The sequence below is a fragment of the Callithrix jacchus genome, chromosome 13 (assembly GCF_049354715.1).
Source record: "Callithrix jacchus isolate 240 chromosome 13, calJac240_pri, whole genome shotgun sequence".
NCBI classification, from domain to species: domain Eukaryota; kingdom Metazoa; phylum Chordata; class Mammalia; order Primates; family Cebidae; genus Callithrix; species Callithrix jacchus.
The window spans coordinates 55,166,319-55,185,235 of NC_133514.1; the positions used below are offsets into that span (position 1 = coordinate 55,166,319).

The 18,917-nt window shown below is 39.8% G+C and overlaps 1 protein-coding gene across 34 annotated transcripts in view; it reads right to left on the reverse strand.

The window, feature by feature from the left end:
• The window catches only part of PTPRM (protein tyrosine phosphatase receptor type M), an 866,690-nt gene that overhangs the window by 471,998 nt on the left and 375,775 nt on the right, over nucleotides 1–18,917 (reverse strand). For 16 of the 34 annotated variants that reach the window (XM_054243977.2, XM_078347758.1, XM_002757062.6 and 13 more), the window contains exons 6-7: nucleotides 7,716–7,890; nucleotides 2,012–2,305 (exon numbers count right to left, since the gene is read on the reverse strand). In XM_054243977.2, the coding sequence (XP_054099952.2) occupies nucleotides 2,012–2,305; nucleotides 7,716–7,890 (469 nt within the window). Of the gene's footprint in view, nucleotides 1–2,011; nucleotides 2,306–7,715; nucleotides 7,891–10,503; nucleotides 10,676–18,917 lie in introns of those variants that run through there. The other 18 variants (XM_078347769.1, XM_078347765.1, XM_017963876.4 and 15 more) reach the window with 2 other exon arrangements.

Genomic DNA, 18,917 nt, shown 5'->3' on the forward strand with positions numbered 1-18,917 from the left:
GAGTGTGGGCCTACAAATATCAATTCAAAATTGGTTTTCACTTCTTAAAAAGAACTGTCAATCTATTATAAAAAGGTACTTTGTCTCTTTCAGCATTATCCATTTACACATCATGCAGCAATATCAAAAGTCTTACTGAAAACACAGACACATGCATTATAATCAGTGGAAATATATACAGCAATGTGTCAATAACTGAGATGTACAGACACAAAACCAAAAGAAAAGGCAAAAATGTGTAAAAAAAAAAAAAAGGATAGGATTAGAAACATTATGTAGGTGGGGCTGCTAGTGACTAGAATTGAAACAGATCACACTCTCCAATCTAAACAATGAAATTCTAACCTGCTTTTGGAAAGACAGAGAAACTACATATTGCCATGCCCAAAACAGGAGTGCTTAAGATAAGAGTAAAGTGAAATACACCAAACTTACTTCTTACAGAGTGAGCTTAGAAGTGGACAGAAGCTCACATGGGCTATACTTTCCTGATCTGTAATATGGGGATCACAGAACCTGCCCTGGAGAATTCATAAGGCAATGGTAAAACAACTAACGGATTCGAAAGTGATGTCTATGTTGTAAAATGATATAGGCAATATTATCCACAGTTATTGTCTTCATTGCAACAAGTGAGGAGATAAAATTGTTTTACAACAATAATGAAATTTACTCAACTAAATAGAGGAGATGACAAGGTTTAAAGAAGACAGGAAGAGAAAGGATTGGGAAATTCTCCTGTCTCTTTAGAGCCACCACTCAGGGCTGTGGGAATCACCAGTTCAAAACAGCAGGTTTTATTCCAGGGACCAGAGTCCCTGCACAAAGATGCCAGGAGGATACAGATGTGGGGCCAGAGAAACAGATGAAAGATGTACAAAACAGCAAAATATACAGTTTACTAACCCAGGCCAGTCCCTGTACTCAATAGCATGTATCCCCAGGAAAAAAAAAGTACCTGTTTGCTTTTCTAACAAATATCTTTTTTAAAACACAGAATTTTCCATGAGTATTGAACTTGTGGACATAGTAGAATACAAATTATGAAGAATAAATTTTTTAATTGGCTACAATGGTTAAGGTTTAATAATTTCTCCTACTCCTACCAGAAAGGGACTATGGTAAGCATTTTTAAAACTTAAGAAAGAAATGAAACATTGATAAATGTATTCTTATTGAATGCTACCTGAATATTTAACACTATAAAATTTATGGAATCTCCTCATCTCAGCACACAATTCAACACAGAAATTCCTCATTTACATGATAAAAGAGCATTTCAGTATCCCAATATACTGCTTCTCTCCGCTTCCTACCAGAGAGTAGCCATATAGAAACAACACAACAACCTCTAATGGGGGATCTTTCTTCAGGTTTTGATTTTTGGAAGATTTTACACATTTCTCTCCATTAACTCTCCTTTAACTTAAGTTGCAGAATGGGTTTAGCACAATTAGAAATTTATAATCTAAGAAACTAAAGACTGCACCCAGCACACAAATTATTCTTGCTTATGATACAGATGGCCCCAAGTCACTGGCCAGCAGACCCTCCATTAAACACCCATCAACGAAAACACATCTTTAAGGCAATCTCTAAGATGAAATCTGTTATTCCAGAGCCCATCTAGGCTGCAAGCACATTAACTATGAACATAAAACAAAGGGGCGAAATTAAGAGGGTCTGACCTATTAGAGGACATCATTAGAGTAGACAGTTTCTGTGAACCTCACAGACAATTCTTGTATGAACTATTGTGGTACTTGGAGTAAGAAGTAAATTAAGGATGGGAAAAAGGGTGGGGGGCAGGCTGAAAAATACCAAGCCTCAAGGTCAATGATCCCCAAGTTCAAAGGTGTTAGTCAACTATTCACAGGCTAAGGGCATTTTTGTTCATACACAGGTTTTGATAGAGCTAGGGGAAGCACGCTAGCCATCTGATCAACCCCAGTGCTGCCAATCAACACCTGGAAAGACAATGACAATTAGTTGCAGCATTCCTTATACTCACCAGCACACTTTGTTCTCGTCCTGAGAGCTGGCCCAGGAGAGCCAGTGCCACCCTCCCCTGGCCTGGTCAGGAGCACACTAATCTCATATTCTGTATCAGGGTCAAGGTGTCCAATTTTATAACTTGTGGAATCGACTGGCTGCCGGTCATTCCAGCTCCCACTGGCCGTGCAGTACTCCACCTCTCGGGCGACAATGGGCCCGTCCCCATTGATGGAGTTGGCGTTCAGCTGTATCCACAGATAGGTGGCTCCCACGGAGGCAAGCTGAGGTGGGGCAATAGGAACAGGTGGTTCTGAAAGGCAAACCAGAAAGCTGTCTTTCAGATGCTTTCCTCTTCATTCTTAAAAGAGCTAAACATGCATCAGTTATTAAAATGTAGAAGATATTAACATTTCAGGAACAAATTGATACAAACAATTTGTTCAGGTTAATAAGAAAAAGCATATTGATAAAGGTTTTCACAGCATTCAAAATTGTGAAATAAACCATCTTTAAACACATATGCTTATTCAAGTAGGCATAACCCTAATTTGTTTTAGGATACCAACCATTTTGCATACCATCTGCAAATTAGCATATCTGATACTTTTTGTAATGATGAATTAATACAGAAAATATTCTCAAGAGAAATATGCATTAAAGTGGTGCCTGTTTTAGAATAATAGTAACAATATCTTAAATGAGTGAGCTGTCTCATTAGAGTGAGTCAGTTACCCAGATATCAAAGGAATTTTTTTTCTCACACTAAAGTCAACTGGTGAAAGTTCTCTCAAGTATTTAAGCTCTAAGAAGCATTCATCATCAATCTCCTTATTGAGAATGTCTTCAAAATCATCAAAGGTATAGTTTCTACATCATTAAATTGTTTCCTTATATTTATATTCCAAAGATATCATTACTTTTAAAACGTAGCTGAAATTAGTTTATCTCATCAAAAATAAATCTCCAGGATGACTTGTTTCCCAAAATAACAATCAAAATGGACTCAATTTGCTACAGGAGAATTGAGCATTCTGGATTATGAAGTCCACCACTGCTGCCCTTAAGGGAACTTCCAGTAATAAGTCTTACTAAAGCACTGAATAGAAGGGAAAGCTCTGAAGCTAAGAACAAACCAGGCCCAGTTGATAAAACTAAGAAATCAATAGCAAACACTCTTTACAACCCAAATAAGTGTCTCTCATGTTTTAAAATCTGAGATCGACTCTTTTTCTATATCATTGTTAATTTTATGATAAATAGTATTCCCGGTATATTAGTTAGATGCTCTCTGAAAGGCTCTCCAGGTACCAAATGAAGGTATTCCATGTGCCAATGTCACTGTCAATGATACCACACATGATAAATGAGATCATTGCACAAAATAACATATTTCTACCTGAATAAATCTCCCTCTCAGAAAAACATAGATCTAGTGATTTTTTTTAAGACTGTTTCCATGGGTGATTTGTGCCTTTTTGGCATGTCCTGTTTTTAACTCCTCATTTTGCTCATACAAATGTATGGAAAAATAAAATCCTCTATATCCTATTACTGACATATGCTGGTTTGCTTACCGAAATTTCTGCTGCCCTCTTGCATCCTCTTGCATGGCAAACATAACTAATCAATCACAGCTGTGTTTCCTGCTGAAGAGGACCTCAGGGAAGCTAGCACCACATGAGGTTTGCACCTGAGATGATACTGGGTTAATTCCTAGACCAGCTAAAAGCCAGCAACACTGGTTCCCTTTGTTGGGTTGGGTGTCTCAGTTTTTTTTTTCATATTCAAGGTGGAATAAGTCACACTGACTTTTAAAAATTGCTGGGGAAATCTCACTTGATTAAGTCAAAATAAGACAACAAGCTGTAAATGAATTTTACTTCAGAGACTATAAATATAATGCACATTTACTAAAATATTGTTCCTGTTATTTATAAACGGAAACTTTGTGCTCGTTTTTTATTTCTTTAAACAGCTCTGCCTTAACTCACAATGATTTAACATCAATTCATATCATTAGGCGATTCCTTGAACCAAGACATGAAATGAGCCTTTTATGGCACATCCTAAGGCATTTATGTAGCTAGGCGGAAAGAGCAGTTAATTACTTTCAAGTTGCAAATGCAAGCAAGGGTTGCTGAACTGCCATTCAAAATAAAACTCAGGGGCAAAGTCACAAAGGGTCATGAGTACACTCACTCACTCAAAACATTGTCTCCTAAAAATAGGCAGGACTTTAGTGCATTTGTTTCCTGAGAATATTTTCTATATTAATTACCCATTGGGAATTAATATAGAAAATACCAGATATGCTAAAGAAAAGTACCAGATATGCTAAATCAAATGAAAGATTCAGCTAGAACTGGAAATAATTGGAACAGACATTCAAAAGGACTTTTGGTTTACAGAAGAATCAGTACAAAATAAGACAACATTTAAATTTTCGTTTTTAGATGGAGTCTTGCTCTGTTGTCCAGGCTGAGTGTAGTGGCGCCATCGTGGTTTTACGGCCTCTGCCTCCCGGGTTCAAGTGATTCTCCAGCCTCAACCTCCTGAGTAGCTGGGATTATAGGTATGTGCCACGATGTCTGGTTAGTTTTTATATTTCTAGTAGAGATGGGGTTTCACCATGTTGGCCAGGCTCGTCTAGAACTCCTGACCTCAAGTGATGTGCCAACTTCAGCATCCCAAAGTACTGGGATTACAGGGATGAGCCACTGCACCTGGCCAACATTTAAATTTTCAACAAATTTTCCCAAGGGAAAGGATGAAGGAAGTAAAAAAATAAGGAGGGAGGAGAGAAGAATCTTAATCTTTACAAAGTGATAAAAAGCAATTTAAAATATTTTTTAATTCAAGTGAAAGGACACCATTAAACTAGTTCTAAATCAAGCCAGTAATGAGAGTACTTATATGCACAAAGACATATATCTAATTGATACACATATGTAAATATCTGATACATCAATATGGCAATATCATATTTAACTGTATGAAATATGTTTACATATGAATATAGAAATGTAACTAAATAGGGTATTGACATATATATTCATATACACATGCACTGTAGAGATTATATGAAATATTTGTATGTCCTTGGTTACCAAAAGTGGTTAGACATGAATAAAGATGAGAGTGATGGTTAACCAATTAAAGGACTTGGTCTTTATTTGGGGAGCTGGCCACAAATCAATGCGGGACCTTAAAAAGTTACAAACTCTATGTACTGTGTTTCTCCCATTTGTAAAACATTAGCACTCCAAATATTATATGGTATACAAAAAAGTGTTACAGACAAGTGGCCTAAAAATGTTAGTGTATATTTTGAAGTAATTCCCTAAAGGTAACAACTTTATAAAAACTAGCAGTATCTAGCATGTTATCTCATCTAAAAATATATGTATATACAAAACATGGCCATAAAATTATAATTGCAGAAAAACTTAAATTTCATAGTTGAGTCCTAACTGCATGCAAATTGCCACAAGCTGTGGCAGTGTGCAGAAATGGAAAGAAGTTCCTGGAAACTTTTATCACAGTGAGCCAAGATACTAATACGCTATCATAAGACAGGAAATGTGGTGCAAAATATGAATAGAACCCATTCATTCTTTCTATTTATGTTTGTTCTGGTAGACTAGAAATTTGTAATTTACTTATAACTTTCTACAAATTAACTTTTCCTCACAGGCAATTTTTAGAGATACTACTAGATTTGTATCCTACTAATCATTAACACGGGTACTGGCAGGTCACACTGAAGCAGTGCAGCAACTGAAAGAAAAGGAAAATTAATCACAAACAACTGAACCAAGATAAAAATTAAATAGTGGTAGTAATGATGATTATGATCATGATGAACTAGAAAACAACAAAACAGTTTGTAGGCAAACTAGTGTCCTTTTTGTACATTGTGATGTCTCACTTGGCAGAGCACTTTCAACAGGGCAGGGTGTGAATAGCAGGGAAGAATCTTAGTTTTGTTACAGACATTAAACCGAAGTATTAGGCTGGTTCAAGTCTCATCACAAACAAAAACATGTTAAGAATCTGCTGTGGCAAATACATTATCAGAGTGGATATCTTAATGTGTACCTCCTTATGCCGAACATCAGTCACTGCTGCAGATGATTAGTTCTCAAGGTGGACTCACTAGGGAGCACTGTCCCTCATAAGCTACATGTGACTAAGACTGGCAGTGGTAATATCTCAACAGAGCATATGGCTGACTCATCTAGAGGTTTTATAACAGAGTCTGTGTCCCTGGATATTCTGACTCAATATGGGTGTGGCAAGAGGAGGAAGGAGAGAATAGATGGTCAGGTATTTATATTTAAAAAAAAAATTAGAAAGGTAGTTATGACATCCATTCCCCAGTGAAGACCACTGATAGACTGTACCAGAGAGAAGTTAATCTCGGTCCTCCTTCCTCTCCCTTCCCACCAAGGGCCCATCAAGCACCCACTACTCACTATGTACACTTTGCATTTGATCTTCCTCATAGCTCTATAAAGTGGATAACATTATTATCATCTGATATCTACCTCACACATAAGGAAACAGCAGCACAGACAGGGCAAGCCACTGGCCCACATCCACATACCTAGTTCTAGAATTTGAATCCACCAACGTTTAAAGCTGCCTCCCTAGAGAAATGTGCAGATAAAAGCAATAGCATGTACAAAACATGTCAATTTTTTTTTAAGAGACAGGGTCTCACTCTGGGTTCAGAGTGAGACAACTCCTGGTTTCAGGTGATCCTCCAGCCTCAGCCTCCTGAGCAGTTGGGAGTATAGGCAGTGCCACCATACCTGGTTAACTTTTTAAAATTTTTTTGTAGAGATGGGGTCTCACTATGTTGTCCAAGCTGGTCTTGGAACTTCTGGCCTCAGATTCCCAAAGTGCTGGGATTATATATGTAGAGAGCTCAATTTTATGAGCCATATTTAACAAATACAGGGAAAACTTTTCTTAAAGCAGGCATCATTCCGTTTTCCTAGGAAAAACAGCAATGGCCTGCCACAGGTTGTCTAAAAATGCCTTATGGTACACCTCAAAGTCCAAATTTTCCTGTCTGGGACCAAAAATTGTCTTGGTGGCTTAATTCTATAAATTCCTCAGCCTATAAAAAACTCATTAAACTAGCTAAAGAAAACTTATTTCTCCTTTCTATTTTCCCTCATCCCCCACCTTCTTAAATATAATGACTCAATTTTTCAGTCATACAAAATACAGCAATAGAACCTAACTGGGACATTATGAATGTTAACACAGTATTATCAATATGGCTCGTGTGATAGGACTGAGCATTTTTATACTGACATTGCTTCATTTTATTAACCACCCAACTATCATAAACATCCTGGCTGATGAATATTTGCATTTTAAGTGATTTTCTATCAGTAAAAAATTTTATTTTTAAAAAGAAATTTATAGGTTGTAATCTCTGTATATAGAGTTGGCAGGAGATTTGGGCAAGAGCACATTCATTGTTTTGTAAGCAACTAAATAAACATAAATAAAACACATTTTTCAAAAATACTGTTCACATGCAAAATTTGTACTTAAAATGCAATCCATCAAAATAGCCTGTCATCAAACCACTGTTCAGAAACAGACAAGGATTAATTTAATGCCTTAAAGGAATAATGAACTAACAACTACCTAACATATCTACTTTAATAGAATATTCTGAGGTATAAAAACACATTAAATACCTTTAACTACCAATTCTGCATAGTTTGATATTCCAACCCCTCCTTCAGTGCGAATCATGCAGCGGTACTTTCCAGCATCTCGTTTGGTGGTATTCACAACATTAAATGAAGCAATGAAGCGTCGGGAGCTGGTCACCTTGATTTCCTTCAGAGGAGCATCTCGCACATCAATGCCCTGTATCAAGCAGGGTGGGGAGGACAAAAGGAAGCACTGTCAGCTGTCAGAGCAAAACAATCAGACACCCAACAGCACGTTAACCATGTTATTTTCATGCAGATTTTGGTACCGTTGTTTATTACCCATGGGCAGTTGTACCAGGAGCAGGAAACTAAAATTCTGTCATGATCAACACTTTGAAGACTGAGCGATGCAGCCAGGTGCAGTGGCTTATACCTGTAATCCCAGCACTTTGGGAGCTCAAGGTGGGCAGATCACCAGGTTAGGAGTTTGAGACCAGCCTGGCTAACATGGTGAAACCCTGTCTCTATTTAAAATACAGTAATTAGCCACGCGTGGTGGCAGGCACCTGTAGTCTCAGCTACTCTATAACCTGAGGCAAGAGAATCGTTTGAACCCAGGAGGCAGAGGTTGCAGTGAGCTGAGATTATGCCACTGTACTCCAGCCTAGGCAACTGAGTGAGACGCCATGTCAAAAAAATAAAAATAAAAAGACTGACAGCGCAAAATTAAGTGTACATATTTTTTTTTGTTTTTGCCTCTTCAAAATATTAATTGTATTAAATTAGTGCAATGGGGGAGTAAAAGTACAGAAAACTTCATTACCTTGTTCTCAAACTATCAACATTTGGTCTTTTTTTTCTTTTTCCTGAGATGGAGTTTCGCTCTTGTTACCCAGGCTGGAGTGCAATGGCACGATCTTGGCTCACCGCAACCTCTGCCTCCTGGGTTCAGGCAATTCTCCTGCCTCAACCTCCTGAGTAGCTGGGATTACAGGCACGTGCCACCATGCCCAGCTAATTTTTTGTATTTTTAGTAGAGACACGGATTCACCCTGTTGACCAGGATGGTCTCGATCTCTTGACCTCGTGATCCACCCACCTTGGCCTCCCAAAGTGGTGGGAATACAGGCGTGAGCCACCGCGTCTGGCCACAACATTTGCTCTCTCTCTTATTTTTATGCTTGACTAGGAAATCAAATTAGCTCACTCACTACCCTATTACTTATTGACCTCATTTTATAAATTAAGTAATAAACAATTTATTAAGAATAATATTTAAATATAAGTTAGGTTTTAGAGTATACTCCCTATTGAACAGGACTAAAAGAATAGTTCAACCCTTTTGATGTTCTTCCTGTGTATACAAAAACCAAGCAGAAGTAGGTTCCTAATAATTATTAAGTGACATTCATATGTAACAAGAAATGTTCCTCTCTACATCCCATATCCCCAGGTCCACACAAAAAGGTTCCACAGCTGGGGCAGTTTGGTCTTTTATTATCCCCATATACTAAGTAACCCTTTAGTTATGCACACTTGGAAATCCATTCTATTATTCCAATGGTTTAAAGTCTCAAAAGCAGGTTAGAGATTTTTCTCTCTCCTGCATGCTCTCTCTCTGTCTCCATATATATATAAAGTTTCTCACACCAACAGTTCCCCATAGACAAATATAAATATCCAGCCCTGAAAACACGTGTGTACATGTGTGTGTGTGTGTGTGTGTGTGTGTGTGTGTGTGTGTGTGTTTTACAGTCAGGAAAGAGGCTATCTTTAACATGTTATAAGTATTAGTAAAAAAACAATGGAAAAGACTTGAAGGCTAATACATGACTATTATGCCAAGCATAATGTCCAAGCACTATGTCCATTATTCACCCAGTGACCACTCTTGGCATCCCAACCAGGTGCTATCACTGTGTCAAGACACTATGATCACAATGGCAAACGAAAGAACAGTGGTGGCCGGGCTTATAGGCCTCCAGTTATTGGGGTGTATAAGCTTGAAGTGAATACATAATCACAAATGATGGCCAAGGTGGTTTAGAAAAGATGAGCTGGCTAGCAGAAATCCCATTGTGGACCAGCTGCAGATTCAGTGGCTGTGGTAGGCTAGTCTGAGGAAGTGACATGTGAGTTGAGATCTGAAGGGTAAACAGAAGCTAACCAGGCAAAGGGGAAGGGTGGGAAGCAAAGAGCATTCTAGCTATAAGAAACAGTACAGGTAGCTCAAGATGGTGATCAAGAGCTGCAGGTTTTGGATGAAGTTAAGGCAGCCAATGGAGCCTGGGAGGTGGGCAAGCACCTGTGCACTCAGAGACTTGCAGGCTCTATTAAAATGTTTATATTCATAGCTACGAAAATGCTGGCCTACAAAAAAATAGAACTCATCTGTAATATTCAGTGATTTATATTATTCAAAGTCCTTTAAAAGCTTCTATCTTGTGATATTTTCACCGGCTGAATCTCCGAAGGGACGCAAATTTGGGAGTTAGCCTGACTAGCATGCCAAACCTATAGTGGCCATCTGGAGTGATTTACCTTCATAGAACCTCACTTTCCTAGCCTGTAAAGAAGACATGATACCACCCACTGTCAGGGCTGCTGGGAAAACTCACAGACATATGCGAGGACACAGGCGTAACAACTGGCACCATGCAGCCCCTCCCGAGCTTTGGAACACCTGAGTGACGAATTCAAGGAGAAAGGCAGAGCGACTATCAAAGTACCATCTTACTACTGATAAACCTGAAACTGCAGAATATGGCTTAAGAGTGCAGGAACAATGGGCTTGCTAATCCTGAAGCACAGAATTAAACAGACTCACCAACCCAGTCCCAGGCCACACTAGAAAACCACAAGGCCTCCCATATGTTGAGTGCTGCTGTCAAACTCACAGGATGGAGGGACAGGGTTCCCATAGGCAGTCAGCTCCCCAAAGAAGGGGCTGGGCTAGGTATACTCAGCCCTTCCTCCCAGGAAGCTTCTGCTTGGGCAGTGAGAAAGCAGAGAGGAGTGCTGCAATAGTATAGTTCCTGCCACTTGGAAGGAAACATCAGTAGTGGGGAAGAAAAGTTCCATCAACATTATCTTTAGCATTATCTGTAAAACAGTCTTGTTTATACCATAAAATGTCCTAAGTCAGAATATAAAGTCCCACATTATGTCTGCGTGTGTTTTTCACTAAATGCCCTATTTTTGTTCTCATAGACAGCATTAAGAAGTTAAAAAATGAAACAAAACCAAATATAGCATTAATAATACAACAGGAGAAAGGCTCCTGTCTGTTTTCCATAGATATTCAGTCTCTGATTCTCACCCCACTGCAGAAAATAAGTAAATTCTAGCCCTAGGGATAATCTTAGACATTCTACTTGATAGTCTCGTTTTCAACCTAAAAAAGAATCATATCTCTGGTTTTTGAAGGGAAAAGAAATTAAGCCATAAAAGCAGATTTCATATCTGTGTTTATTAACAACACCAAAGAGGTCTTAGGGCTATTTATCCATTTATTTATGTTTACTTATGGCATGAATCCTGTAATCATAAACTTTTGTAATAATCTCCTAATATTCTTCCTAATAGAAGTATCTCTCAAAAGAATGCTTATTCAAAAACAATTTAAAGTTTGCACTTACTGACTCCTCACAACTATTCAAGGCTGTACTAAGGGCACTTGAGTATAAGAAAGCCTCCTTTTTGGATTTATGCCTATGTTGAGAGGAGTATGAGTAAGCAGCCCTGGACTAGGAGCCCCACGTAATTCTAGTGAGTCATATGGACTCTCAAGAATGAGCCTTTAAAAATTTTTTAACTCATTTACTTAATGACATGAAAAGTCAGATTCAGCTTCATGAGAAAAAGTACATAGGGAAGAGATATCAAGTGCTAAGCAGCAATCATTTTAGCTTAGAATCTACACAGGAATAGCAAATCACACATCTTACTCAAATCTGCAGGCCATTTTGTATTAAACCATTCACATGTGCATGGATTCAGGCATTCATTCAACCAATATTCAGTGACAATCTTTTATGGGGCACATACTCTATCATATAAGAGAGCATAAAGTTAAAAGAACCATCATTTACCTAACTGAGTTTATTGTCTGGATAGATATAAACAGACAAGGCAATAATTACAATACAGAGAAGTGAACTGCCTCCCATAGCACACAGAGGAGGAGACCTGACTGGATGTCTTAGTCTGTTTTCTGTTGGTTATAATAGAATACCTAAAACTCTATAAAGAAATTTATTTCTTTCAGTAATGGAGGCTAAGAAGCCCCAAGTCAAGTGGCCTCACCTGGTGAGGGCCTTCTTGCTAGTGAGGACTCTGCAGATTCTTGAGGCAGCATAGGGCATCACATGGTGAGGGGCCTGAGTGTGCTAGTTCAAGTCTCTCCTCCTCTTCTCAGAAAGCCACTGGTCCCTCTCCCATGATAACCCATTAATCCACTAATTCATCCATGGATTAATCCATTATGAGGGCTCTTATATGATAACCCAATCACCTCTTAAAGGCCCCATCTTTTAATAGTGACACTGGAGATTAAATACTAATTTAATACTGGGGATTAACATTTCAACATGAGTTTTGGGGAAGACAAATATTCAAACGATGGTCCTGGGGATGGTGTCAGTACAGGCTTTCTAGGAAGCACTGCTTGAGCACACGCTTAGGGATGTACAGAAGTTTCTTAGGCAGGGAATAAAGAGGAAAAGTCCAGTGAATAAGAGAAGCTCTCCAGAGTCAGGAGCCAAGGGAGAGCACAGAACTGTAGGGAAAATATAGGGTCACTATTGTGGAACTACAGGAGAACTATAAAAGAACTATAGGGGAAGTATAGGAGAAGTCTAGGGGAACTCTAAGGGAAGTATAACTTATTCTACATGGCAAGAACAGAAGTGCTTCTCAGTGAAAAGGCTGGAAGGAAAAACGGAATACATACCCCAACAAGAAATATGAAATGTTGAGGACATTAGTGTATTCAGATGCTGGGAATGGAAGGACCTTAGGGAAAGAGGTAACACAAATACCTCTGCGTGTACAGTAATGGACTGGAGGAGATAGGGTGTGAGCCCAACTGATGTCAAGGGAAACTGGGTAAGCTGTTTTCAGAAATCATAGTAACAAAGAGAGAAGACAGAGAGAAAGAGAAGGAACCTCAAGACATCTAGAAAACAAAATCGACACGATGTGTATTCCACTACAGTAACGTCTTTCTCCTCTAGCAGACCATAAAGCCCAGGGTCGTATCTTACTCATTCTGTGTACACAGGTGCACTCAGAGATGTCACTCTCCCTCCATCCTCCCCCAAAGGCCTTCATGTGGTAGGTATCCTGCCCTGTATCTGGAGGGCAGGAATGTCACACAGGTCAGGGAGAATGTGAACAAACAGGTCTGGGTCAGTGTCTCCCATTTTTTACCATCAGATCCTGCCCTGTTGTCCCCCAGTCACACTTCTGTATGACTGTCCATAAAAACACAATTTTCTCTGAGTCTTTGAGTCTTCATTTTCTGAAGGCACCTGTGTAATGTAAAACTTGTATTAAAGAATTTTTTATGTGTTTATCTTGTTAATCTGTCTTTTGTTATAGAGATTTCAGCCATTAACCTTGTCATGGGTGAGGAAAAGGTGTCCGTTTGCTGCAGGACAGATATAGAAAGGTATGAGAGTCTTTGCCCCCGCTGTCCTTTCCCAATGCTAGTGACACCTAGAGAAGTCAATGTGTTTAGAACCTTGGGTACCATTGAACATCTAGGAACCCACAGGGAACCTTTTTGTTATTCTAGCAAAATAAAATGATGAAAATATACATCAGGTAGAGACAGCAAAATAGTCAGCCAGATTTTTCCCAATTTTCAGAATAAGAAAGAGGTAGCCCCACCAAGCACTGGCACTCTACATTCTTAATAGCATGACGGAAGGACCATAAAAAAATGATGACGGGTGGGCATCCAGACTGTTCTTTACCACATGAGAGTTCACTAGGAGAGACAGCCTAGGACACAATTGTTGGGAGCAAAAACCTCAGACTCCATGCAAAGCACAGTAACTGAATGTCCTGGGCTGTTAAAGAAATCACCGACCCATCTTTTGTCCACTTAGTGAAACAGCCATAATGATGATGCCTGAGAGGAGATGATCTGACTGGGTTAAATACAGCTCTTTATATAAAGCAAGAGTATCTTCAAATGTGCATGTATTTCAATTTGAGTCAGCTAGAAAAAAGTACTGATAGTTATTTAAATTAGACTTACAGCCTTTTTTATGCAATGGACTAACTCTAGGACTTCTAAATGAGCAGTAATTTACCAGCAAAAAGATACGTATTAAGTCTTTCAGAAACAGTTTTGCAATAATCAGAGCAATGATTGAAAGAAATTGAGGTCTGGGAAGTTAGCAGCACTTGAAGCAAATTAATCAATCTCAGGCATTTTGGAGCTGCTCTGAGTGCACAGGCATCGAGGAGCTCTGAGCCAGTCCCCCTTCCTCAGACATATAGGTGGGAATTAAATGTCACTTCCATTTCTTCAATAGCGAAAACAGTCTCTATTATTCCATACATATTCAAGTATGTCCATTTGTAAGATACTGTTTGAAATTCTTACCACCGACATCACTAATAACAGCAGGATCTGGAATAATTTTTTTTAAATATCTTATGCAAGCTAAATCCAATATTAATTGAACATCTCAAATAATCTATCCTTTATACAGCCCATGTTTTATTTTAATAATAAACATAGTGTTGACCTTTGATTTCTAGACCACAACCAACTTAATCAAAATATTTATCAATTTGGAGTACTGTTCTAGAATAAGTACACTTTAATTGGCTAATGAATGTACAGATAGCCAAAATAATATATAGATACCCAAAGTTGTATCATATTATTATAGGTATATTCCAGAAGAATTTGATTATGGAAATTTAGAGCTTCATTCTGTTATTAAGACATAGTTCATAGGGCCGGGTGCAGGTGGCTCAAGCCTGTAATCCCAGCACTTTGGGAGGCCGAGGCGGGTGGATCACGAGGTCAAGGGATCGAGACCATCCTGGTCAACATGGTGAAACCCCGTCTCTACTAAAAAAAAGACATAGTTCATTTCATGATATATTTGTAATAGCTGAATAACATTATTTAATAAACCTGTTTAAATTTTATCTAGAGGTTCATCCAAATAATATACGATATAGATAATAAGTGCAGTAAGTAGAAACACCAGCAAAATTAGAAATTCTTTAGTCTTAAAACCAAATATACAACCGTTAACTGAGTTAACTTGGCCAAATCAAACTAAGGAGCCCAACACTGATGAACATTTTCTTACATATTTAAAGGTTCAAACCTTTTCAAAGCTAGATCTCAAGCCAGTTCACTTTTAAACTGTAATCACAGTTCTCTACTATGCAGAGGGTGACAGTGCCTGTACTACCTAACAAACATGACCTAAAAGACTAGGCTAGTCATTAACACGGCTGGTTAAGAACATCACTCTTCCTCAGTCTATATGCCTTAAAATACACGACTCTTCTGAAAACATAGTCAAAAGAAGATAAAGATGTAAGAGAAAGGAGGTTAAAGTCCCTACAGTTTTGAATTTGCACAGGAATTGTCAGTATGTACTCAGGGCACAGTTTGTCTTTACATGTGTGCATGTGTGCATGCCTAAATATCCTAGCTCTCTCCAATGAGAAGAATCCCCAAAGTAAAAATAAACAATAAAGTAGTAATGAGCACCTCTATGCTCAGATTATAATTTCTAATAGCCATTTCCCTTGGAAAAAGAACCAGGATTCCCTGGGAAAATGGTCAATTCTAAGTCTGTAGTAGTAAATGGAAAATATAAACCCAGAACCTGTCACAACAGAAAGCAAAGAAATTCCCTGAGATGGGCCAGGACAGGAGTCACCCATGCTGAGTAAGCCCCACTGGAGGGCTGGGGAAGATGTGAGCAGCAATGAAGATATTAAGTGCAATGGACTCAACCACACAAATTGATGACGATAATGCTGATGATGACAACAATAATAATTATAAATGCCTTCGTCATTTTAAGGTGATAACAGCAAGTGACTGATAGAACTAGACCATTCTGCAACTCCTAAAGAATGAACCAAGGCAATAATCATCAATGACTAATAATGTTACAGGATCCTTGGGGTGTCATTTCATCACCTGGAAACATCTGTGGCCAGTGGCACCTTTACTTGAGTTTTGCTCAGGCCCACCAGGCCCACTTGGCCTGGCAGGCTGCACTAAGCTGGCACTACTGGCCTGGTTCCCATGCCTGCCAAGGGCAAGTGGAGAGGCACACTGGCAGTTGTGGGATGGGCAGCTCCAGGTGCTGGCGTGGGCACCAGCTCCCTGCAAGCAGCTTCCATGGCTACCACTGGGGAATGTGGTGGCACTTAGTAGCTTGAGACACCAAGAACTGCAGAGCCACAAAGAGGGTGTTACACCCCTGGCTCAGGGAACTCCCAGGTCTGGGATCCCTGAAGGGCTGCAGGTCTTCTCTTCTCTCTTTCTTGTCACAACGTGGTGAGCAAGGAGAATGTTTCAGCTCTGCTTGTGTTACAGCTCTTTCAGCCCTGCCATTTGGTGTGTCCCAAGTTCTTGTCCTGTATCCGGGAAGAATGCGGTATGCAGCAGTGGCGGGTGAGTAAGGCAAACAGGAGCTTTACTGAATGACAGAACAGCTCAGAGGAAACTCACAGTGGTCAGCTCCTCTCCACAATGAGGGTGTCTGAACAAGTGTTCAACTCTCAACAGAGAGGAGAACCTTGAGTGGGTAGCTCCTTTATGCAGGCAGGCAATCCCATTGAGTGTTCAGCTCTCAGCAGAGAGGAGGCCCAGGAGTGGTCAGCTCCTCTCTGCAGGCAGGTAGGTCATCCAATTGCCAGCTCAGCTCTCAGGAGAGGAGACCCTGGAGTGGGTAGCTCCTCTCCCCAGGCAGGTTGGCCTGAGTGCTCAAGTCTGGCTGCGTCTAAGAATTTTATGGGCTTCAGAAGGGAGGAAGTGCATGCCGACTGGTTCACGGGTAGCCATGGGTGTGCACAGAAAAAGCACCATAATTTCCCACTCTCAGACTGCAAGACTAACAGCCTGGCTCCCAGCTTTCGGGCCTTAAAGGTGGGGCTTCACTGGGGAACTGCCCCATCTTCCCTGGAGCCTGTCTGCTTCCTACTGTTCATGGCACCCAGGCTGTTCATGCTGAGGGGCACCTGCAGGCCAGTGCCAAGCTACCCTCAGTGCCCCCTCACCCTTCCTTACATGCACATCAGTGCTTGAAGTCAGGAAGGGGCTGAGGCAGCAGGGGGCTGGCATGTCAACAGTGCCCTGAGAGCACACACACCTGGCTGGGTTGCAGCAGCACCTGGGTTTGGCCTCAACTTTGCTCCAAGATTGGAGCAGGCACTGGGAGCAGGGAGAATCCAGGCAGTGGGAACAGGTACGTCCAAGCCTGCAGGGGCAGGGGGACTTCCTGAGCCCCTGAGTGTGCAGAGACACTCAGGTCCACAGCTGTGGCTGGGTGGCTGCAGCTGCACCTGGGAGGGTGGGGGTCCTGCCTGCTTCCAGCCTCCAAGAGGGATGCTGGGTCTGCAGCCATGACTGGGCAGCCACAGCTGCACTCAGGAAGCATGAGGTTCATGCACTGCCACCTCAGCAGCAGGTGGGGCTTCCACCTGTTCTCAGTTCCTGCCCGCCCCATGGAGCAGGCAGCCCCAACCACAGCCATCTCTGTCTTCCTTTCTCATAAGATAGCCTCAGATACTTGGAAGCAAGATGAGCAAGTGAACCTTCTGCTGAAAATGAGAAAAGAAGAAAGAAGGCTTTCCCAGAATGTTTGGCTTGTAGGCCCAAAGGAAGACCTTAAGAATAGTGGCTGATGCCTTTTCTTCTCTTCTGCCCTCCAGACTGAAACAACCTGACTCATAGTTTTAAAAGTCCAATTTCAGACACCAGGGCCTACTTGAGGGTAGAGGGTAGGAGGGGGGGTGAAAGTCAAAAAACTATCAGGTGCTATGCTTACCACCTGGGTGATGAAATCATTTACACACCAAACGCCAGCAACATAAAATCTACCCATGTACCAAACCTGCATATGTACCCTCTGAACCTAAAGTAAAAGCTGAAAAGAAAAAAATAAAAGTAAAAAGTCTGATTTCAAGTGGAGGCCAGAAGACATCAAGGTTTCTATGGAGGAAGAGGCTCTCTGCTGCCCTACCTGTTCCTGCCACAGCCTGCTGCTTACATCTTTTTTTGGCTGAGTTAGGTAATATCACAAAGGAAAAATTATTAATTAATTTTTTCTAGAGTATCCATAAACATGTTATATTGTTTCGTCAATATAAAAAATCTTATTTTTAAGTAAAGGTATATACCTAAAGGTTTTCAGTAGCTTCAGTCTGAATGTTCAGTATAATGTTATATAAATATAGATATGGATATTTAACTGACTAAAACAATAATGGATGTGATTTTAACTACTCAAAATTTTCTAGTGCAAATGGTTCCCATAGCAACTAAAGACAGTCGTGCTTTGTGCATCTCTAGTATTTTCTGGGATGCTAAGTGATGTTAAATTTATGCTTTAATATATATGGCATAAAATACCCAAGTTAAGCTCATGAAGGGAACCATAATTTTCCTTCTTTTCATCTCATTTTGTGGCTTTTATATATAATAACAAAATTGTTCTGAAATACAGTTGGATTTCTGTCCTTATAATCAACAAATGAAATGAAAAGCCACCTAGAAAGGTTGACCAAACATATATCCATAATGCGAAAGTCAAGGCAACACTGCACACATACAAAAACTATTTTAATTTTAAATTCTGATAAACATTATCATTTAAATTACTACATGATACTTATGATTTCATGATAAACTATTTATATTTTCTGCAGTACCCAAGATGCATTATGGTTAAGATAGAACATAGACAGCCTGGGTTCAAATCTGAGCTCTTGTGAGTAGCAATGCACCATTGGAAAAGTCACTTTCTGAGCCTCAGTGGCTCATTTATAGAAGAATCTATAAATGGACATAAAATAAAATTCTTGTAGGGATCAATTTAAAAAAATGCCTGAACATTACCTACCAGAGTATCTAGCACACAGCAGTACTTAGTCAATGTAGTTGCAATTATTTTATTTCAAACACACCTGCTGAAGTCAGTAATATATATACTATTCATATAATTTTTAATTTATTCTTTCAGAAGC